Below are 22465 nucleotides of genomic sequence, written 5' to 3'. Positions count from 1 at the left end.
GCTTTGACTTGCCCGCAGCAAGCGAGCAGATCAAAGTAGGAACACATCCTAATCTCTTCTTTAGCTCCGGCTCCTCCATCGCGTTGCCCTCCCTCGGCACCTGCTCCTCAAGTTCGTCTTGGCCTCTGTTTGCTTTAACTTGGTGAACGGGCTGTAGTTATCCCGTGTCACTTTCATGACCACGCGAGCTGTGTTCTCGCGTGGTCATGAGCAACTCCAACTCGCATTCCGCCTACCGTGCGTGTGAGCACCAGAACTAAACACAAGAGGATTCGCCACCGATCGAGAACATGAGATGCGGCTGAGAACGGCAGGCAAATTGGGCTACTAGTAGGTCCTACTACGGTTCATCGCTAGCTCAGCAGTCAACGGTGCTATTGACTGGATCCGTATCAAGTTGAAGTTCGTTTTCGCATCAAAATGACCAAATCTGTAGAACAACCTTTAGACAACCACAAAACACTAATATCGTCGTGGTGACAAATGGAGCAAAAAAGTCATCCACAGTGATCGAGACACTCAAAGAGCAACGCAATTCTAGTTGTAAGTACAGTTCATTTATATTCTAATACTTAGTAGTATGTACGTAGTAGCTGCTGCTGGCTGGGCCAAGCAATGCTCTTCTTGCTCGCCAACCGACCACAGCCCCTGCCTAACTCGCGCTCCCTCTATCTCTTGGTGTGGTTGATGTAGCGCAGCGACACCATCGACAGCACGCGGAAGATGATGATCGTCACGAACACGTAGCCGAAGTTCGCCCAGCGGTCGTCGTAGTTGTACTTGAACGTCGACTCGATGTACTCCTTCACCGTCATGTGCGAGTACGTCACCGGCAGGCCCGACATGGGCTGGCAGCCCAGGTTCGAGCCCACGTTCTCGTACTGGCTCAGCGACGCGTTCCACGTCGGGTCCTCGGGGCAGTCGCAGAACACCAGCGCCGACAGGATCGAGATGGAGAACCGCTGCGGCACGATCGTGTACAGCCACTTGTAGCCCTCGGGGATCGACGACGCCGGCGGGTTGAAGCCCGCGAACAGCAAGAAGATCGAGTTGATCAGCGCGCCCATCACGGCCGCCACCTCGATGCTCGGGAATGCGTGGACCAGCAGCTGGGCGAAGTACATTTGGCCCAGCACGAACAGAGACACATGCACCCAGTAGAGCACCGCCGTGGCGAAGCCCTGGAAACCCACCATCGGATAGAAGATCACGATGAACAGCAGCGACTGGCCGAACACGTACGGGATCTCCACCACCGTCGTGGCCACGAAGTACCATAGCGAGTTGTACGTCTGGGCCGCGCGCTCGCGGTAGAACGCGGCGCGGTCGATCGAGTACACGGGCAGCGTGCCCATGAAGCCAGCCATAGCCATGAACAGCGTCGACATGAACACCAGACCCACGCCGCCCACCAGGCCGCTGTACGTCGTGTAGTCCACGCTCAGGAACGACAGGCCGCAGATGATAGCCACGCCGAACACGATGCCGAAACGCGTCAGGTTGAACGCCGGCGAGCGCCAGTACAGCGCGAAGAAGCGCTTCATGAGGAAGTACATCTGCGTCGAGCCCTTGGACGCGCGCTTCTTCATGAACGTTACCTCCGGCCACTCGGGCGACGGCGTCGTGATGCCGGGCTGCTGCAGCATCGCGTCCAGGTTGCGCTTCTCCTCGCTCTTGGAGAAGATGTCCACGAAGTCCAGGTCGCGCGCGCGCTCGTTGCTCACGCCGGCGCCGATGACCTCTAGCATCCACGTCGCGGGGTTCTGCTTGGGCGGGCACGGCTTGACGCTGGGCACCGCCTCCAGGTACTTGACCAGCTTCTGGCACCGGTCGCCCAGCTCGCCCACGAACACCGACTGACCACCGCGCTTGAGCAGGATCAAGTGGTCGAACAGGAAGAACACGTCCGACGAGGGCTGGTGGATCGTGCACACGATGGTGCGGCCGCTGTCCGCCACCTTGCGCACGCCGTCCATGATCAGCTTGGCCGAGTGCGCGTCCAGGCCGCTCGTCGGCTCATCCAGGAACAAGATGCTCGGCTGCGCGGCCAGCTCCACGCCGATCGTCAGGCGCTTCATCTGCTCCTGCGAGCTGCCGCGGATGATCTGGTCCGCGATGTCGTGCATGTCCAGCAGGTCCAGGCACTCCTCCACCGTGTCGTACTTCTTGCTGTCCGGGATGCTGCTGTCCTGGCGTAGGAACGCGCTGAACGTCAGCGCCTCGCGCATCGTCGACGCCTCCGAGTGCACGTCCATCTGCTCGCAGTAGCCCGTGGCGCGGCGGATGGCCAGGTCGTTCGCCTTGTAGCCGTTCAGGTAGATGTTGCCCTGGATCGTGCCCTCCGTCTTGCGGCCAGCGATCACGTCCATCAGGGTCGTCTTGCCAGCGCCGGTGGAGCCCATCAACGCCGTCAGAGTGCCGGGCGTCGCGTAGCCGCTGATACCCTTGAGCAAGTCCAGCGTCTCCTTCGGGTTCGTCGGGTCCGGCACCGAGTACCACAAGTCCGTGAACGCGATGGACACGGGCGTGAAGTTCTTCTCACGCCGCGGCACCGCCACCATGACTTCGTCGTGGGACGTGTCCGAGCCCGAGTCCTCTTTGTGCTTGGACTTGGGCGTCATGGCCAGCGCGTAACCCTCCTCGGCCTCCTCCTCGATCTCCTTTGGCAGCAGTTGGATGTTGGTCGGCGCCAGGTACCGACGGTACTCGAGCAGGTAGGTGCTGGCACCGAGCAGGAACACGTAGAACAGGAACATGAAGATGGCGCCCGTCCACAGCCACGTCTTGCTCGACGGCACTCCGAACTGCGACAGGTAGTACTCGCCCATGGTCATGTCGAACTCGGAGCAGTAGTTCACGCCGCCGTACTCGCACACGTCGTACTTGGACGAGCGGTACTCGTTCACGGACAGCGCGCGCATGCACCACCCGATCGGGTTGAGCCAGTAGATCCACACCAGGTAGTCGGGGATCTCGCTCTTGGGCTGCACGAAGCCTGCGAAGATGATGATGAACACGATCGAGAACGTCGACATGGGCTTGGCGATATCCAGGCTCGGGCACAGCGCCGTCAGCAGGAAGAACCACGTCGATAGCACCAGGTTCGTCAGCGTCAGCAGCACCAGGTAGATGATGTACGCGCCCGCGTTCGCGACGAAGCCGCACATCCAGTACACCAGCGAGCCGAAGATGATGATCTCGAACAGCGACGGCGGGATCAGCGCGATCGAGTAGCCCACCACGTACGACAGCGTCTGGTAGAAGTTGGCGCCGCGCTGCTTGTAGAAGATCTCGCGCGCCTCCATGAACACGGGGATCTGCGACGCCTGACTCAACGACATGAACAGCACGGCCTGGAAGATCACGCCCAGCATCACCTGCACGTCCGTCGGGTCCACGTCGAAGAACGTGCTGCCGTAGATCAGGCCCATGAAGCACGTCATCACCACGCGACTCGCCACGTACGCCTTGTTACGCCACAGGATGGTCATGTGCCGCACGCTCAGCGCGCCGATGTTGCGCAGCCACGACCGACGGAACTGGTGCACCGGGTCCATGTACTCGTTCATGTGCTTCTTCAGCTCGGGCTCCAGCGGGGCCTCGATCATGCCCACCATGTCGGCGTACACGCGCGAGTGGATGAAGGCTTCGGCGAACTCGCTGGCCGAGCGAGGGTGCTTGGTCATGCCCAGAGGCAGCGGCACCTCGTACTGGTGCTGCATGCGCGTGCCCAGGTCCAGCAAGTAGTCGGCCACGTCACGGTCCGCCGGGCACTTGAAGCCCAGGCTCTCGAAGTACGGCACCACGTCCTCGCGGCGCCCGTGGTACATGACCTCGCCCTCGTTCATGATCAGGATGTAGTCGAACAGCGCGAACACCTCCGGTGCCGGCTGCAGCAGCGAAATGGCCACAGCCTTGTGCAGCGTCTTAGCGATGTCGCGCTGCGTGCAGATGATGTCGTAGGTCGCGGCGCTGTCCAGGCCCGTGCTGATCTCGTCCATGAGGCTCACGTACTTCATGCCGAACTCCATCTCGCCCGTCGTCACGCGCTTGCGCTCGCCGCCCGACACGCCGCGCAGCATGGCGTTACCGATGATGGTGTTCTCGCAGTTCTGCAGACCAAGCTGGCCGATGACCACGTCCGGGTAGTTCTTGTAGTAGGCCTTGGCGGCCTCGATGGCGGCCAGGTTCTCCTCCACCGACCCCTTGGTGAACGCCTCGGCGCCCTTCTCGGCCAGGCCGGCGCCCACGAACTTGTGCGCGTACTCGAGCGTCTCGCGCGTCGTGAGCGTGGCGAAGTGCCGGTCGGACTGCGGCACGTACTCCACGAACTGCGGCACGCGCTTGACGATGTCCTTCTGCGGCACGCCGTTGTATGTGATCTCGCCCTCCACCGTGATGTTGCTCTCCACGGGGAACTGCGCCGACAGCATCTTCATGAGCGCCGACTTGCCCGAGCCGGGCTGGCCCAGCACCAGCGTGATGGTGCCCGGCTTGAACACGCCGCTGGCGTTCTTGATGACCTCCTTGCGCACCACGCGCCGCATGGGCGACATGCGCGCCAGCGACCGCGCCACCGTGTTGTAGAGCGTCGGGATCTCCGACTTGGCCGTCACGTCCTCGGTGATGATGATGTCGGCCGTCACGGACAGGTTCTTGTAGCGCACCTCCAGCTGCGGCATCTCGCTGCCAATGGCCGGCTCGAAGCTCGAGGCCAGGTACCGGTTGAGCGCCTCGGGGCCCCGCTCGAGCATGGTCTTGCCCGACTCCAGGTTGAGGGGCGGAGCGGACATGGTCGCTGCGTGTCTTCTTCTATCGCTAGGAGTGCCCTCGACCAAAGCAAAGCTTGGCGTAACTATTGGAGGAGGACTTGCTGTCGAACGAGCGAATTCAAAAATGAAAGGCGCAAAGACAGCGGCAACTGGCCGTCAATGGGCGACCGCGCGCTGCGAGGAGCAATCTCGGTGCAGTCGATTGCGCGGCGCGAGTGCGAGCAATCGAGCGGCCCCGATTGCTCGCACACAGTGGGACCGTGCGCGTCAACCGGGTCGCAGGTACCTACTGTACTGTGTACAGGGGCGCACGCGTCGCAGCTTGCTCTGCAACGTGACCACGAAGCGCCCTGTATTAGGGCAAACTGGCAGAGCGCTGCTTACGTGTTTGAGAGCGCAGCATGGCGGCTGACCGAGCTGCTTGGCAACGACGCGCGCCTCTGTCTCCCCCGTTTAGTATCCATCGCGATAGTCGCCGACTAGTCACCGACTTGGAGACGAATACACGCATCTCGGCGAGCGGCGATCAACGATTGGTCGAGCCGCGACACACAAGTGATACACAGGTGGCCATCATCTGATCCATACTGATCAGCTCTGATTGTGGCGGCGAGGTGAGACAGTCCATCCCCCTTGCCAGTCGCGCCGGCGCACATACACTTGGCGCGCTTGGAGCTGCTCCATTATTGCCGCTGTTGCCGCACTGCGGTGCCGCGTGCCACGACTGACAGAATCGGAAGCGAATAGCCACAGCATTAACGCCCGGGTCAGAGCAGCAAATGCATGCAGGTGCAGCAGATGCAGGTGTCGCGTAGGGCGTTGCGGGTGGGACCGGCATCAATAGCGATAGTGTATGCGATACTGTAGATGGGCAAGCACACCACTGGCACCGCGCATCCTCAACCGAGCTCGTTCCAACACCGGTACTCCCCGCGAAGATTTCCTCTTCTCCAAGGCGCCAGCGCTGGGTGCACACTGAGGCGATGTCTGTCCGCGCGCGCCTTCGTCGGTCGCGCTCAACAAACAGACAGACAGGCAGCAGGCAGGCAGGCTGCAGGTCCGCCCCGTGGCGGTCGTGGATTTCCCTTGATTTGGCGGGCACTGCGGACTTTACCTTTCAGCAGTGGTAGCCTACCATTGGTAGGTAAGCCTGTCAAACGTTCCGGCCGGCCAGCCAGCGAGCCAGCCCCAAGGCGCATGGACGTCGCGCCGGCAGCTCGTTCGTTTAACCGTGCGGAGTCAACTTCTAGAAGCTGACGCCTGCGCTCGGAGCCCGTGTCGACGCCGCGTGCCTTGAGGAGCCACGCTATCGCAATGACCTCACTCCCTAGTACGAGCGTCTGTGGTTCATGGACGTGCAGGCATACAGTAAGGCCTTACTGCAGTGGCGGACTACGATACCAACGACAGCAACGATAGTGCGGCTCTGCAACTGGGAACTTCGGCGAGTAGACGCATAAAAAGCGAAGCGTGGCCTTACAGCCCCGAGTTTGCGAGCTCATCGCTACCCTGTCCTTATCTAGCTCCTTGGTAGAGCCCTGTTCGTTGGCCGGTGATTTCCGTCCGGCTCTCGATGTGGTAACTACCCTACTGTTTTTTTTGCATTTTTGTTAGTTTTCCGGTTTGAAAAACGAACTTCGACTTGACACGGATCTAGGCAATGCGCTTGACTGCTCCGGTGATAGTCGCATCTTAAGTTGGAGTGACAGTGTTTTCCTATGCGTTCTTGGGTAGCCGAGAAGTGAGAATTGTCGATGCAGCGTCGAGCTTCGTGGCCCCAATGTTACCTAACGTGCATCGATCTGTGGTCACCCTCTTCGTGCCTAGTGCCAATGCTGAGTGTAAATCGAAGCTGCGCCGCTTTCGAGTCGCATCCATCTGGGACAGCGGTGATGCGAGATTACTGTTATTACTGGAGCAAGTTGTGGAGACAAGTACTGCCATTTTCGTCATGGTCTTGTGACTACGCAACAGGATGGTTGATCGCGTCGCCTGCGCACAACAACCTCAGCCTTTAGGTGCTGTACGAGAACAGGCCCAGGACTTGTGCAGCTCAATGCAGCACATCTTCTGGCTCAGGCAGCTGACTGCCGATGGTGCTGACAATGTACGGCAGCAGCCTCGACAGCAGTCTCGTTGCCAATAACTTCGATCAGTTGAAGGAGTGCGAAGAGCGTTAGGTGCTCGTGTTTGAGAACCCCGTTGATGGAATGCTGTGCTAAGACTTTTTTTTCGGGTGCGGGCTAAACAGCAACCGTTTAGCACTTCTTGTACGTTTCCTCTTCCTTTTATGTGGTAGATAGGCGGAGATTCCTGCCGCACTAGATGTAAGTGTTCCTATGTTTCTATGAGACGACGCGTCAGGTTAGTGATGGTTCCGGCTGAAGACATCGGAAGTGCATTGATGTCGCTTAGTTTCTTTGGTAACGACTGCTACTTCATCCAGCCGCCCTGTTGCGCCACTTACTAATAAAATGAATCATCCCGTAGGCGGAAGAGTTCTGTTCGGGTAGCTTACATTGCTGGATGCATACTGAATACAACACACAAAGTCGAGTCGGAACCACACCCTTGAATGGGTAGTTTTTTTTACGCTGCGACGCGAGTGCATCGCCACGTAAATCACCGCGTCACGCCTGCAGACAAAGTAACATCAATATCATATACTAGCAGCGTGTACGTTGCCGAATTCGCGGGTGCGTTTTGCTCGCGACTGGCATTGAGTTGAGAAGAGTACCAAGTTACCAGCGGGAGTCAAAACGGCGAATGTGACGATTTGTCATTCCGGTGCCCCCAATACGTAGGGATCATTCAAAAGAACGAGGCGACAAAAAGCTCGCAAACACGGGGCTGGGAGGTAGTTCTCTGTTTTTTTTGTTTTTTTTTTTTCAGAGCGGTGCAACAGGGCGGCTGGATGAAGTAGCAGTCGTTACCAAAGAAACTAAGCGACATCAATGCACTTCCGATGTCTTCAGCCGGAACCATCACTAACCTGACGCGTCATCTCATAGAAACATAGGAACACTTACATCTAGTGCGGCAGGAATCTCCGCCTATCTACCACATAAAAGGAAGAGGAAACGTACAAGAAGTGCTAAACGGGTGCTGTTTAGCCCGCACCCGAAAAAAAAGTCTTAGCACAGCATTCCATCAACGGGGTTCTCAAACACGAGCACCTAACGCTCTTCGCACAACGTCAACTGATCGAAGTTATTGGCAACGAGACTGCTGTCGAGGCTGCTGCCGTACATTGTCAGCACCATCGGCAGTCAGCTGCCTGAGCCAGAAGATGTGCTGCATTGAGCTGCACAAGTCCTGGGCCTGTTCTCGTACAGCACCTAAAGGCTGAGGTTGTTGTGCGCAGGCGACGCGATCAACCATCCTGTTGCGTAGTCACAAGACCATGACGAAAATGGCAGTACTTGTCTCCACAACTTGCTCCAGTAATAACAGTAATCTCGCATCACCGCTGTCCCAGATGGATGCGACTCGAAAGCGGCGCAGCTTCGATTTACACTCAGCATGGGCACTAGGCACGAAGAGGGTGACCACAGATCGATGCACGTTAGGTAACATTGGGGCCACGAAGCTCGACGCTGCATCGACAATTCTCACTTCTCGGCTACCCAAGAACGCATAGGAAAACACTGTCACTCCAACTTAAGATGCGACTATCACCGGAGCAGTCAAGCGCATTGCCTAGATCCGTGTCAAGTCGAAGTTCGTTTTTCAAACCGGAAAACTAACAAAAATGCAAAAAAAACAGTAGGGTAGTTACCACATCGAGAGCCGGACGGAAATCACCGGCCAACGAACAGGGCTCTACCAAGGAGCTAGATAAGGACAGGGTAGCGATGAGCTCGCAAACTCGGGGCTGTAAGGCCACGCTTCGCTTTTTATGCGTCTACTCGCCGAAGTTCCCAGTTGCAGAGCCGCACTATCGTTGCTGTCGTTGGTATCGTAGTCCGCCACTGCAGTAAGGCCTTACTGTATGCCTGCACGTCCATGAACCACAGACGCTCGTACTAGGGAGTGAGGTCATTGCGATAGCGTGGCTCCTCAAGGCACGCGGCGTCGACACGGGCTCCGAGCGCAGGCGTCAGCTTCTAGAAGTTGACTCCGCACGGTTAAACGAACGAGCTGCCGGCGCGACGTCCATGCGCCTTGGGGCTGGCTCGCTGGCTGGCCGGCCGGAACGTTTGACAGGCTTACCTACCAATGGTAGGCTACCACTGCTGAAAGGTAAAGTCCGCAGTGCCCGCCAAATCAAGGGAAATCCACGACCGCCACGGGGCGGACCTGCAACCTGCCTGCCTGCTGCCTGTCTGTCTGTTTGTTGAGCGCGACCGACGAAGGCGCGCGCGGACAGACATCGCCTCAGTGTGCACCCAGCGCTGGCGCCTTGGAGAAGAGGAAATCTTCGCGGGGAGTACCGGTGTTGGAACGAGCTCGGTTGAGGATGCGCGGTGCCAGTGGTGTGCTTGCCCATCTACAGTATCGCATACACTATCGCTATTGATGCCGGTCCCACCCGCAACGCCCTACGCGACACCTGCATCTGCTGCACCTGCATGCATTTGCTGCTCTGACCCGGGCGTTAATGCTGTGGCTATTCGCTTCCGATTCTGTCAGTCGTGGCACGCGGCACCGCAGTGCGGCAACAGCGGCAATAATGGAGCAGCTCCAAGCGCGCCAAGTGTATGTGCGCCGGCGCGACTGGCAAGGGGGATGGACTGTCTCACCTCGCCGCCACAATCAGAGCTGATCAGTATGGATCAGATGATGGCCACCTGTGTATCACTTGTGTGTCGCGGCTCGACCAATCGTTGATCGCCGCTCGCCGAGATGCGTGTATTCGTCTCCAAGTCGGTGACTAGTCGGCGACTATCGCGATGGATACTAAACGGGGAGACAGAGGCGCGCGTCGTTGCCAAGCAGCTCGGTCAGCCGCCATGCTGCGCTCTCAAACACGTAAGCAGCGCTCTGCCAGTTTGCCCTAATACAGGGCGCTTCGTGGTCACGTTGCAGAGCAAGCTGCGACGCGTGCGCCCCTGTACACAGTACAGTAGGTACCTGCGACCCGGTTGACGCGCACGGTCCCACTGTGTGCGAGCAATCGGGGCCGCTCGATTGCTCGCACTCGCGCCGCGCAATCGACTGCACCGAGATTGCTCCTCGCAGCGCGCGGTCGCCCATTGACGGCCAGTTGCCGCTGTCTTTGCGCCTTTCATTTTTGAATTCGCTCGTTCGACAGCAAGTCCTCCTCCAATAGTTACGCCAAGCTTTGCTTTGGTCGAGGGCACTCCTAGCGATAGAAGAAGACACGCAGCGACCATGTCCGCTCCGCCCCTCAACCTGGAGTCGGGCAAGACCATGCTCGAGCGGGGCCCCGAGGCGCTCAACCGGTACCTGGCCTCGAGCTTCGAGCCGGCCATTGGCAGCGAGATGCCGCAGCTGGAGGTGCGCTACAAGAACCTGTCCGTGACGGCCGACATCATCATCACCGAGGACGTGACGGCCAAGTCGGAGATCCCGACGCTCTACAACACGGTGGCGCGGTCGCTGGCGCGCATGTCGCCCATGCGGCGCGTGGTGCGCAAGGAGGTCATCAAGAACGCCAGCGGCGTGTTCAAGCCGGGCACCATCACGCTGGTGCTGGGCCAGCCCGGCTCGGGCAAGTCGGCGCTCATGAAGATGCTGTCGGCGCAGTTCCCCGTGGAGAGCAACATCACGGTGGAGGGCGAGATCACATACAACGGCGTGCCGCAGAAGGACATCGTCAAGCGCGTGCCGCAGTTCGTGGAGTACGTGCCGCAGTCCGACCGGCACTTCGCCACGCTCACGACGCGCGAGACGCTCGAGTACGCGCACAAGTTCGTGGGCGCCGGCCTGGCCGAGAAGGGCGCCGAGGCGTTCACCAAGGGGTCGGTGGAGGAGAACCTGGCCGCCATCGAGGCCGCCAAGGCCTACTACAAGAACTACCCGGACGTGGTCATCGGCCAGCTTGGTCTGCAGAACTGCGAGAACACCATCATCGGTAACGCCATGCTGCGCGGCGTGTCGGGCGGCGAGCGCAAGCGCGTGACGACGGGCGAGATGGAGTTCGGCATGAAGTACGTGAGCCTCATGGACGAGATCAGCACGGGCCTGGACAGCGCCGCGACCTACGACATCATCTGCACGCAGCGCGACATCGCCAAGACGCTGCACAAGGCTGTGGCCATTTCGCTGCTGCAGCCGGCACCGGAGGTGTTCGCGCTGTTCGACTACATCCTGATCATGAACGAGGGCGAGGTCATGTACCACGGGCGCCGCGAGGACGTGGTGCCGTACTTCGAGAGCCTGGGCTTCAAGTGCCCGGCGGACCGTGACGTGGCCGACTACTTGCTGGACCTGGGCACGCGCATGCAGCACCAGTACGAGGTGCCGCTGCCTCTGGGCATGACCAAGCACCCTCGCTCGGCCAGCGAGTTCGCCGAAGCCTTCATCCACTCGCGCGTGTACGCCGACATGGTGGGCATGATCGAGGCCCCGCTGGAGCCCGAGCTGAAGAAGCACATGAACGAGTACATGGACCCGGTGCACCAGTTCCGTCGGTCGTGGCTGCGCAACATCGGCGCGCTGAGCGTGCGGCACATGACCATCCTGTGGCGTAACAAGGCGTACGTGGCGAGTCGCGTGGTGATGACGTGCTTCATGGGCCTGATCTACGGCAGCACGTTCTTCGACGTGGACCCGACGGACGTGCAGGTGATGCTGGGCGTGATCTTCCAGGCCGTGCTGTTCATGTCGTTGAGTCAGGCGTCGCAGATCCCCGTGTTCATGGAGGCGCGCGAGATCTTCTACAAGCAGCGCGGCGCCAACTTCTACCAGACGCTGTCGTACGTGGTGGGCTACTCGATCGCGCTGATCCCGCCGTCGCTGTTCGAGATCATCATCTTCGGCTCGCTGGTGTACTGGATGTGCGGCTTCGTCGCGAACGCGGGCGCGTACATCATCTACCTGGTGCTGCTGACGCTGACGAACCTGGTGCTATCGACGTGGTTCTTCCTGCTGACGGCGCTGTGCCCGAGCCTGGATATCGCCAAGCCCATGTCGACGTTCTCGATCGTGTTCATCATCATCTTCGCAGGCTTCGTGCAGCCCAAGAGCGAGATCCCCGACTACCTGGTGTGGATCTACTGGCTCAACCCGATCGGGTGGTGCATGCGCGCGCTGTCCGTGAACGAGTACCGCTCGTCCAAGTACGACGTGTGCGAGTACGGCGGCGTGAACTACTGCTCCGAGTTCGACATGACCATGGGCGAGTACTACCTGTCGCAGTTCGGAGTGCCGTCGAGCAAGACGTGGCTGTGGACGGGCGCCATCTTCATGTTCCTGTTCTACGTGTTCCTGCTCGGTGCCAGCACCTACCTGCTCGAGTACCGTCGGTACCTGGCGCCGACCAACATCCAACTGCTGCCAAAGGAGATCGAGGAGGAGGCCGAGGAGGGTTACGCGCTGGCCATGACGCCCAAGTCCAAGCACAAAGAGGACTCGGGCTCGGACACGTCCCACGACGAAGTCATGGTGGCGGTGCCGCGGCGTGAGAAGAACTTCACGCCCGTGTCCATCGCGTTCACGGACTTGTGGTACTCGGTGCCGGACCCGACGAACCCGAAGGAGACGCTGGACTTGCTCAAGGGTATCAGCGGCTACGCGACGCCCGGCACTCTGACGGCGTTGATGGGCTCCACCGGCGCTGGCAAGACGACCCTGATGGACGTGATCGCTGGCCGCAAGACGGAGGGCACGATCCAGGGCAACATCTACCTGAACGGCTACAAGGCGAACGACCTGGCCATCCGCCGCGCCACGGGCTACTGCGAGCAGATGGACGTGCACTCGGAGGCGTCGACGATGCGCGAGGCGCTGACGTTCAGCGCGTTCCTACGCCAGGACAGCAGCATCCCGGACAGCAAGAAGTACGACACGGTGGAGGAGTGCCTGGACCTGCTGGACATGCACGACATCGCGGACCAGATCATCCGCGGCAGCTCGCAGGAGCAGATGAAGCGCCTGACGATCGGCGTGGAGCTGGCCGCGCAGCCGAGCATCTTGTTCCTGGATGAGCCGACGAGCGGCCTGGACGCGCACTCGGCCAAGCTGATCATGGACGGCGTGCGCAAGGTGGCGGACAGCGGCCGCACCATCGTGTGCACGATCCACCAGCCCTCGTCGGACGTGTTCTTCCTGTTCGACCACTTGATCCTGCTCAAGCGCGGTGGTCAGTCGGTGTTCGTGGGCGAGCTGGGCGACCGGTGCCAGAAGCTGGTCAAGTACCTGGAGGCGGTGCCCAGCGTCAAGCCGTGCCCGCCCAAGCAGAACCCCGCGACGTGGATGCTAGAGGTCATCGGCGCCGGCGTGAGCAACGAGCGCGCGCGCGACCTGGACTTCGTGGACATCTTCTCCAAGAGCGAGGAGAAGCGCAACCTGGACGCGATGCTGCAGCAGCCCGGCATCACGACGCCGTCGCCCGAGTGGCCGGAGGTAACGTTCATGAAGAAGCGCGCGTCCAAGGGCTCGACGCAGATGTACTTCCTCATGAAGCGCTTCTTCGCGCTGTACTGGCGCTCGCCGGCGTTCAACCTGACGCGTTTCGGCATCGTGTTCGGCGTGGCTATCATCTGCGGCCTGTCGTTCCTGAGCGTGGACTACACGACGTACAGCGGCCTGGTGGGCGGCGTGGGTCTGGTGTTCATGTCGACGCTGTTCATGGCTATGGCTGGCTTCATGGGCACGCTGCCCGTGTACTCGATCGACCGCGCCGCGTTCTACCGCGAGCGCGCGGCCCAGACGTACAACTCGCTATGGTACTTCGTGGCCACGACGGTGGTGGAGATCCCGTACGTGTTCGGCCAGTCGCTGCTGTTCATCGTGATCTTCTATCCGATGGTGGGTTTCCAGGGCTTCGCCACGGCGGTGCTCTACTGGGTGCATGTGTCTCTGTTCGTGCTGGGCCAAATGTACTTCGCCCAGCTGCTGGTCCACGCATTCCCGAGCATCGAGGTGGCGGCCGTGATGGGCGCGCTGATCAACTCGATCTTCTTGCTGTTCGCGGGCTTCAACCCGCCGGCGTCGTCGATCCCCGAGGGCTACAAGTGGCTGTACACGATCGTGCCGCAGCGGTTCTCCATCTCGATCCTGTCGGCGCTGGTGTTCTGCGACTGCCCCGAGGACCCGACGTGGAACGCGTCGCTGAGCCAGTACGAGAACGTGGGCTCGAACCTGGGCTGCCAGCCCATGTCGGGCCTGCCGGTGACGTACTCGCACATGACGGTGAAGGAGTACATCGAGTCGACGTTCAAGTACAACTACGACGACCGCTGGGCGAACTTCGGCTACGTGTTCGTGACGATCATCATCTTCCGCGTGCTGTCGATGGTGTCGCTGCGCTACATCAACCACACCAAGAGATAGAGGGAGCGCGAGTTAGGCAGGGGCTGTGGTCGGTTGGCGAGCAAGAAGAGCATTGCTTGGCCCAGCCAGCAGCAGCTACTACGTACATACTACTAAGTATTAGAATATAAATGAACTGTACTTACAACTAGAATTGCGTTGCTCTTTGAGTGTCTCGATCACTGTGGATGACTTTTTTGCTCCATTTGTCACCACGACGATATTAGTGTTTTGTGGTTGTCTAAAGGTTGTTCTACAGATTTGGTCATTTTGATGCGAAAACGAACTTCAACTTGATACGGATCCAGTCAATAGCACCGTTGACTGCTGAGCTAGCGATGAACCGTAGTAGGACCTACTAGTAGCCCAATTTGCCTGCCGTTCTCAGCCGCATCTCATGTTCTCGATCGGTGGCGAATCCTCTTGTGTTTAGTTCTGGTGCTCACACGCACGGTAGGCGGAATGCGAGTTGGAGTTGCTCATGACCACGCGAGAACACAGCTCGCGTGGTCATGAAAGTGACACGGGATAACTACAGCCCGTTCACCAAGTTAAAGCAAACAGAGGCCAAGACGAACTTGAGGAGCAGGTGCCGAGGGAGGGCAACGCGATGGAGGAGCCGGAGCTAAAGAAGAGATTAGGATGTGTTCCTACTTTGATCTGCTCGCTTGCTGCGGGCAAGTCAGAGCCACTATTGCGCGCATCTACTGCTGTCTAGAGAGATAATTTGCGTGGGTGGTCTGATGCAAACTACTTGGCAACTTGTTTCAAGTTTGTCTTGCAGTATTCCTGCCTGCCGCGCGTGGTAAACGTAAGAGTGACTACCGATGAGCCACATCACCCGATAAGTTTTGAATGAACATAAGCCACTTGACCGAAAACAATTAATCTGTACTTTGCTAGTAGCTTGTATTATTGCAGATCGGAATGGCGATAACTTGTCAAAGCGATCCGCCCCGCACTTCCTATATGGAGCCGCTGAGCAAGCGCTCGACGGCAGCGTGCACATTGCCCAGTGTGGCCTGCAACGCGCGGATGTTCTGGTCGCGATTGGAGAAACCCATGTCGTTGAGCTGCGTCAGCTGCGACGCGTAAATCTCCTCTGGGTTGCCTGCAGGAGCGGCAGGGGTGCTCGCGGCCCCCGTAGCAGCTCCACCGAAACCTGCTCCGGGGAAGCCGCCAAACATTGCGAACGGGTTTGCCGCAGCAGGGTTGGGCGATCCAGCAGCCCCAGCTCCAGTAGCACCAGCATCACCCAAGTTCAGACCTTCAAGTCTACAAACATAAGAGAAGTTAGCACCACCGAACAGCAAAACATGGAGATCGCAACCGTTGCATCACCACAACGAAGACTTACCCGGGCATGAGTCCGGCGCCGCGTAGCTGGTTCATGGCGTTCTGCATCTGCATCATGGCCTGCAGGTTCTGCGGGTTCATAGCCTGGCGAAGGAACTCCGGGTTGGCCATCATCTGGCGCATCTGCGGGTTGGCGTTCATCATGGCGGCCATCTGCGGGTTCATGGCTTCCATCTGCGCCAGGAACTGCTCCGGGTTGCTCGTGACCTGATCCAGCGCCGCCTGGAACAGCGGACTCTGCATCATCTGAGTCATCATCTCCGGGTTGGCGCCGCCCATGCCCATTCCTCCCATTCCCATTCCCGCTCCCATTCCCATGCCTCCCCACGGGTTAGCACCGGCACCAGTTGCAGCTGGACTCGCGCTCGCTCCAGCGTTTGCCCACGGGTTAGCACCAGCGCCCGTTGAAGTTGCCGCAGACGGAGCCGAAGTTGAAGTTGAAGTTGCATTGTTGCCGGTGTTGCTGTTGCTGTTGCTGTTGCTGTTGCTGTTGCTGTTGCCGCCGCCAGCAACGCCCGGCATGGTGAAGGCGGGGCCTCGGGGCGCGGGGGCGCCGCTGGCCGCCGCGTCCATGAGCGGCTCCTGCACGTCGTGGTACATGCGGCGCAGCGCGTTGAAGCCCTCCGGGTGGCTCTCGATGTTGCGCAGCGCCGTGTCCTGGTTGCGCATCATCTCGCGCATGGCCGCGGGGTTGCGCATGGCCTCCATGCTCTGGCGCAGCAGCTCCGGGTCGTTCATGATGTGGTTGAGCTGCGGGTTCTGCTCCATGAGCTGCTGCATGGCCGGGTTGCTCTGCATGAGGTTGCGCATCAGGTCCGGGTTGCTCAGCAGGCTCTGCATGAGCGGCGAGTCCATCATCTGCCGCACCATGTCCGGGTTCTCCATCATCTGTTGCTGCATCTGCTGCATGGTGCCGGCGCCGGCGCCTAAGTTGCCGAACATGTTGCCGCCGTTAGCACCTCCGAGCCCCGGGAACAACGGGACGTTGAACGGGTTAGCACCAGGGGTAGGCGTTGCCGCCGCCGCCGGGGCTGGAAGCGCAGCAGGAGTTGCCGGTGTTGCTGTTGTTGCCGCGGGTGTTGCCGTCGCGGGCCTTGTTGTTGCACGCGCCGATCCTTTGACGAAGTAGATGGTATCTTCCGCCTGGATGCCTGCAACGGAAAGTTGCAGCAACTTGCGCGGTTAGCACTAGCCTAACCTAGCCGGTATTAACCTGGCGGGGCGTCTGTTGCCGTACCGTAGCTCTCGAGGGTGAGGTCGTCCTTGAGCACCTTGCCCTTGTAGATGAGCCGCTGCAGCGCCGCGGGCACCTCCGTGGGCGCCACTAGCGCCTCCTTGCACTGCAGCACGGTGCTGTCCAGCGCCACGTCCACCTTTACCTTCTTGCCCGCCGTCGTCTTGACGTGCAGGTTCACCATCGCCGCCTTACGGTAGTGCTAACCGCGCAGGTTTCCCTTCTCTCTCCCTCTCTGGAAGTTGCCACGTTCACGTAAAATGCGCTTCGAGAAGGAACCCTCTCGCACTTTACCGAGTGTACCGATTACGCAAACTTCACTTAAACGTTATGACAGTGCTGACCGCCGACCAGTTAGGTGAATAGCCATGGCCAGCACGCCCGAGGACGAACCCATGCCGCCGCCGGAGGCTGTAGAGGCTGTGGAGGCAGCCCATGCCGCGGAGGCAGCGGAAGATGTTGCAGAGGTCGCGCCGCCGCCCGCCAAGCGCGCGCGCATGGAGACGTCCGGGCGCACCTGCCAGTTCTGCAGCAGCAAGAAGCACGTGGCCATCGGCTGCAAGAACTTGGCGTGCAAAAAGTGTTGCCTGGCGCACGAGGGGGAGTGCGGTGTCCACCCGAAAGGTTAGTGCCCCATACGAAGCGCAAGTTACGGTTAGACACGCGGTAATCACACTTTTTGTTGCCACGAGTGCAGAGGTGGAAAAGCCCGAGTCGGAGCCCACCAAGCCCAAGAAACCCGTGATCAAGAACGAGTTCCGCGAAACCAATTTCCACTGTCAGTTGCCAATATTTTGCATTATTGTCTTCATCTCTCTTACTGAAATTATTTCTGTTATTATCATTGGCGAACTAACTACTGCTGCTGCAGACTACGGCGAGACCGTGACCATCTTCTGCGTGAAGGACTTCTTCGAGAACAAGAAGCTGAGTCAGGGCGTGCTGAACGACCAGGAGCGGGCGGAGCGCGTCAGCGGCAACGTCTGGGGGCGGCGCAAGAGGAAAAACGCCGCCAACCCCCAGTTGAAAGAGCTCATCCAGTGCGCGCTGGGCAAAAAGCCGGCCCCCGCTGGCTACGGGGACGTCCCGGGGGCTGTTGCCATTGCTGCTGATGCATAAAGTGCCGAAATCTCCATTGTCATTTTTTTCTTGTTCAAGGGTCTTATATTCGAGGGAGGGTGTTAACCGTTTTTCATCCAGCACGGCACGTCGTCTGCGTCGGTATCTGGGGACAGTTTGGGCTCCGGTGGAGGAGAATTGTTGGTGGTTGGTGCCGGACTATCGATGCTTGGTGCTGTTGCTGCCACTTTCCGGTTCTTGAGGAAGACGATCTCTTCCTGGAGCTGTTTGGCGCGGAACTGGCAGTCGCGACAGTACTTACGAGCAGTTTCCAGCTCCATTGCTGCGTCTTCGAGTTGCTGTTCTTGGAGGGTGTTGGCGTTTTCTAGAGCTGCCACTCGAGCCTGCAAGTGTTTGGTTTGTGAGCTCATCTGACCTCTACGGGCTTTGAGTTCGAGGTTCTCCTTTTTTAGAGTTGCGAGCTGCTCCGTTAATTGGTCCTCGACGCGGGATAGCTCGTTCTTCTTTCTCTCCACGTCGGCTGCTCTCGAACTCGCACCTTTCAACGTCTTTGCCAAAACATCTCGTTAGAAGAATTGTGAGATTTGGTATCCAGTCATCTCTGCCAGCGCACCTTCATCAACGCTCGTTGTTTTTCTTCAAGGGCAGTCTTCTCCTCTTCAATCCTCTTTACGAGGTTTTCAGCTTCTTCACTCTTTTTCCCCTCGCTTGCCAAAGCCTGCACCAAAGCACAATCAGAACAAATGCAGAAGCTACAGTCTATCACAGCAAAACTCTCACCTCTCGAAGTTGCAGGCAGATTTGCTGCGATGCTTGGACTTCATTTTCAAGCTGGCGGCATCTGGATTCGAGCTGAGCTACCTGCATATCCATCAAATGTTTAAAGTAGATTCAATACCCAAGTGCAAACGGAACGTACCGAATCGTTTTGAGCTTGCTGATCCTGAAGAACTCGCTGCAGTTTGTTTTCTAGAGCGTATCGATCGTTGATACTTTGCTCTCGTTCTCGTCGTAGTTCGTCTACTATTCGTTGGTGACTTTTGCTCTCGACGCGTGCTTGCATCTGATCCTTCTCGCGCAATCTCCTTTGCTCGAGTGCAGCCGTATGCTGCGTTTCACTGTCGACTTGCAACTACAGCAATTGCGACGTCAGTCGCGAACGCTACCCAGTATACACGAAGAGGTAACAGTCATACCCATTCGCACTGAATCTGCAGATGCTGCACTTGTCGCTGCAGCTCCTGGTTTGTTGTCATCAGTTCACTTACAACCCGACCATGCTCTTCTTGTTGCTGTTGCAATTGGCGATCGTGTCCTGCAAGTTCTCTATCGACTGTATTTTGCTTGCACCGTAGCATCTCCACTTCTTTCTCTTTGTTGGCGAGCTTGACTGTGAGCATTTCGACGAGTTCTTCTTGCACTCTTCGCTCCTCCTCCTGTACAAATGGACTCGATGGTTGGTTCTCCCAACTCAAACTACCTCGAACATCCTGCAACGAAGGAGCGCTGCTGTTATCGAATCGTACTGATCACGCAAATAATCTCGCTTGTAGGGCTTACAGATACGACACGACCCACGCGAAGGCCACCGCCACGCTTAACCGTGGGCAACTTGTGAGGCTTAATTGGTTTGGGTTTTTCACGGATTCCGCTGCTGGTTGAATGACGGGGTGTCTTCCACGACATGACAGAGAAATCTTGCACCAGCTGAGCCGGCAGAGCAGTGGAGACTCATTCATGGTGATGGCGGGACGAAAATACTTGGCGCGTTTCAGGTCCGGGGCATCGGCCTGTTGGGCACTGCTTCTCTTCGCGATGTCCAAGTCGAATGTTCGGGCGCAGAGTGAGCAGCTCTTCAATCTGCAGGTACAAGGAGACAAGTATGCCAGACTGCTAGTGGAGCAGAAGCACCGCCTTCGACAGCTGGATGACCACTGGAAAAAGGTTCACGAGGAGCTCAAGGAGCTGCGCTTGAAGCGTGGTGAGAGCGACCAACGCGGTGGAGGTGCAAACGCTGTGCGCGCTCGAATGGCCGACGAGCAGCGCGAGCTGATGAAGCTCGAAAACCGACTGTCGGCCTGTAGAACCCGTGAGAGCAAAATGGTCGCCTACAACTCCGAGCTTCGGAGCCGAGTGGACGAACTCCGTGCCAACCGAGTGCTGAGCCAGACCGTGTTCGAGAAGAACCAGCGGCGCCTTCGTGAGATCCAGAAGCAGATGCAAGAGACCTTCCGCCAATCGACCCAGATTGTGGCCGAGCGCGACCGCGTAAGTGATGTTGCGGTGTGATCTAGGCCGCGGTTTTGCCTAATGAGGTTACCATACTTCCTTGAAAACAGATTCTGTCGCAAGCAAACTCGTTGTCAGGGCAAAACATAGATGAGCAAGAGGCTTTCGACCAAGTGTATCAAAGTCTCGCGTCGATCATCAAACGAGAGAAGGAAAGTGCCGAGACTTACAGGAAGCAGATTCTTGAGCAAGACCCTTTAGACCTCGCAGACGACTTTGTTCGAGGCAACATGAAACTCGAGGACGAACAGCAGCTCAAGAAGACTCTGCAGAAGCTCGACACCACGGTAGGTGTCACATTGCTTCGATTCAACTCTGCCTTTGCTAATTCATATTGGGACTGCTTTGTAGATGTTGGAAGATAAACAAAACATCGTGTCCATCAATGAAAAACTGCAAGAGTTCGAGACAACGTTCGCGGCGCTGCAGCAGGAAATGGGAGTGGACGACTACCATGAGCTCGTCGAAGTGTACTCCAGAAAGGAGGAAGAAAACTTCGCACTCTTTCGCTACGTTCAGAGCACAAACAACGAAGTCGAGCAACTCGAAGATGAAAAACTGGCGCTGGAAAGGGAGATTCAGAAGTGAGTCCTCGACACTGTAAGCTTGTTGAGAACTCGTTGCTGATACACCTCTGCCTGTGGTTTGCTTAGATTAAAGAGCGACATGCTCGACGGCAGCGCCAATGCCCGAAAGCGGATGGTCGACGCTCTCGTAGAAACTCGTCAACGGTTCGTCGACTTTTTAGTTGTTGGGATCAAATTCAAGCTACTAAGAACTCTGTTTGCAGGATTTTGAAAGAAAACGCAGAGGTCGAGAGACTCCGAGCTGCAGCCGCTCGAGAATTTCAACCGCTGGCTCGCGTCGTCGATCGATTGTACAACGCGCTTGGCTGCAACGATGTCATGCCCGTACGAAACTTGGCAAATGTAATGTGGATAACAACTTCGTCTCACGTTTTTTGCTTTCGTTTAGCCTGTCGTGGGTACTTCCTCTTCCTCAAATGGCGGGGATTCAAAGCGCACGAGAAAACAGTCAGAAGACCAACTCGCGATGGTGGTAGGTCTCCACATGCACTCAACCACAAGAAACAGTTAGCTTATCTCTGTCTTTTTGACTAGGCACGCATCAACTCCATGAACGATCTACTAGCTGCGCACGGCATCACCGAAGGAAACATTCTTCAATTCCTGGCGGTTAGTAATTCGACATCTTCACGCTCGAACGCTGTAAGGCTAACTGGAGCTCACTACTTTGCTTTCTCCTCGAGTAGATTATTGAGCAGCGGAGCAACGAGCTTATCGAGCAGTTTTCGCGTCGTCTTCAGTATAAGAACCCTGCAGAGGCTCAACGCGCTTCACTGGGAGCCAATCTGCGTCCTAGCGACCCGACTCGGTCTGCCAATGCCGTCCGCGCTCTTCTACCGGAATTCTTAGGTGGTCCTGCAACAAACAGCGGATATGGTGGAACTAACTCTCCGCTAGCCACGAGCCCGGTGCAGTCAGCATCAACAGCAATGACGGTCGGAGGTGCAGGCGCCGAGTTTAGCATCCACAAGCAATTATCCGGAACCAGCGTCATGAACGCTTCGATCGCCGAGGACGAGCCCGAATCCCCCAGAAGCGACGACGAAGACTGTGATCGCCCGCTGACCAGGGTCGAGCTGCAGAAGCGAGCGGCGAAAAGCTTCGCAAGTCTTCAGGCCAGTCCAAAGCTGCAGCCCATCCGGATCAAACCCGTGCTCCCCAAGAAGAAGAAGTTCTGATCCGTGCCAAGTGAAGCTTGAAAGTTGGTCTACGCTGATGCAGACTTCACCACCCATGTATGACATGTAGACGAATTCTAGGTATCATCACTAGCAGCTGCGATTAAAATTCTATCCGATCGCGACTAAAATGTCGACCACCACTACACGAACGAGGATTTCACGGAAGCACTTGCCCCCCCCCCCCTAGAACTCCTCCACACACTGCATTATGGCTACGAGTAGCGTTGGTATTTGGAGGCACACCCTTGACTCACATGCCGGCTGTCTTGTCGAAGGGTTCAAGCTCACCCAGCAGTGGCGTTGTCTGCGCGTTGCAGACGAGCAGAGTTCCCGTTTATGACAGGTCTACCTCATGCATGCAAGCTCGCCTTCAAGGTGTCGGCAACGCGCGAGCCCGTCGTGACCGAAGACTCCGGTCTCTGGCACGATTGATGAGAGGAGAGAGCATGCCTACGCAACCGCGAGCACCAACGCCAAGCCGTCTCCAGCACCAACCACCTCGTCATTTCTCGATTGGCGCCAACATCG

General features: G+C 58.0%; 6 protein-coding genes across 7 annotated transcripts; 3 read left to right on the top strand and 3 right to left on the bottom strand.

Annotated features, from left to right (window-relative positions):
- Positions 1–668: 668 nt before the first annotated feature.
- IUM83_04233 (pleiotropic drug resistance protein ABC superfamily) lies at positions 669–4793 on the bottom strand (the record flags this gene model as incomplete). Its single annotated transcript, XM_067928292.1, has 1 exon — positions 669–4793. One exon carries the CDS (start codon positions 4791–4793, stop codon positions 669–671), a length of 4125 nt encoding a protein of 1374 aa, XP_067793704.1.
- A 5313-nt stretch (positions 4794–10106) lies between these two features.
- IUM83_04232 (pleiotropic drug resistance protein ABC superfamily) lies at positions 10107–14231 on the top strand (the record flags this gene model as incomplete). Of its 2 annotated transcripts, none has more annotated exons than XM_067928291.1 (1): positions 10107–14231. In XM_067928291.1, one exon carries the CDS (start codon positions 10107–10109, stop codon positions 14229–14231), a length of 4125 nt encoding a protein of 1374 aa, XP_067793705.1. The 2 variants fall into 2 exon arrangements, with proteins under 2 accessions (XP_067793705.1, XP_067793706.1); XM_067928290.1 differs by having other exon boundaries at positions 10869–14231.
- Positions 14232–15175: 944 nt separating this feature from the next.
- Positions 15176–16984, bottom strand: IUM83_04231 (putative ubiquitin family protein; the record flags this gene model as incomplete). The annotated part of the gene is made up of 3 exons (XM_067928289.1): positions 15176–15485; positions 15568–16717; positions 16804–16984. 3 exons carry the CDS (start codon positions 16982–16984, stop codon positions 15176–15178), a joined length of 1641 nt encoding a protein of 546 aa, XP_067793702.1.
- A 184-nt stretch (positions 16985–17168) lies between these two features.
- On the top strand, positions 17169–17919 carry IUM83_04230 (uncharacterized protein; the record flags this gene model as incomplete). Its single annotated transcript, XM_067928288.1, has 3 exons — positions 17169–17424; positions 17498–17578; positions 17672–17919. The coding sequence occupies 3 exons, from the start codon at positions 17169–17171 to the stop codon at positions 17917–17919; spliced, it is 585 nt and encodes a 194-aa protein (XP_067793703.1).
- A 62-nt stretch (positions 17920–17981) lies between these two features.
- On the bottom strand, positions 17982–18704 carry IUM83_04229 (E3 ubiquitin-protein ligase; the record flags this gene model as incomplete). Its single annotated transcript, XM_067928287.1, has 3 exons — positions 17982–18428; positions 18494–18587; positions 18661–18704. 3 exons carry the CDS (start codon positions 18702–18704, stop codon positions 17982–17984), a joined length of 585 nt encoding a protein of 194 aa, XP_067793909.1.
- A 991-nt stretch (positions 18705–19695) lies between these two features.
- Positions 19696–21934, top strand: IUM83_04228 (Coiled-coil domain-containing protein 63; the record flags this gene model as incomplete). Its single annotated transcript, XM_067928286.1, has 8 exons — positions 19696–20148; positions 20220–20456; positions 20521–20753; positions 20823–20900; positions 20960–21080; positions 21145–21228; positions 21291–21365; positions 21443–21934. 8 exons carry the CDS (start codon positions 19696–19698, stop codon positions 21932–21934), a joined length of 1773 nt encoding a protein of 590 aa, XP_067793908.1.
- Between the last annotated feature and the right edge of the window lie 531 nt (positions 21935–22465).

The sequence above is a fragment of the Phytophthora cinnamomi genome (genome assembly GCF_018691715.1).
Source record: "Phytophthora cinnamomi strain GKB4 chromosome Unknown Contig27, whole genome shotgun sequence".
NCBI lineage: Eukaryota > Oomycota > Peronosporomycetes > Peronosporales > Peronosporaceae > Phytophthora > Phytophthora cinnamomi.
Note: the sequence above shows the minus strand (reverse complement) of the source record. Positions and strands in the feature narration are given on the sequence as shown.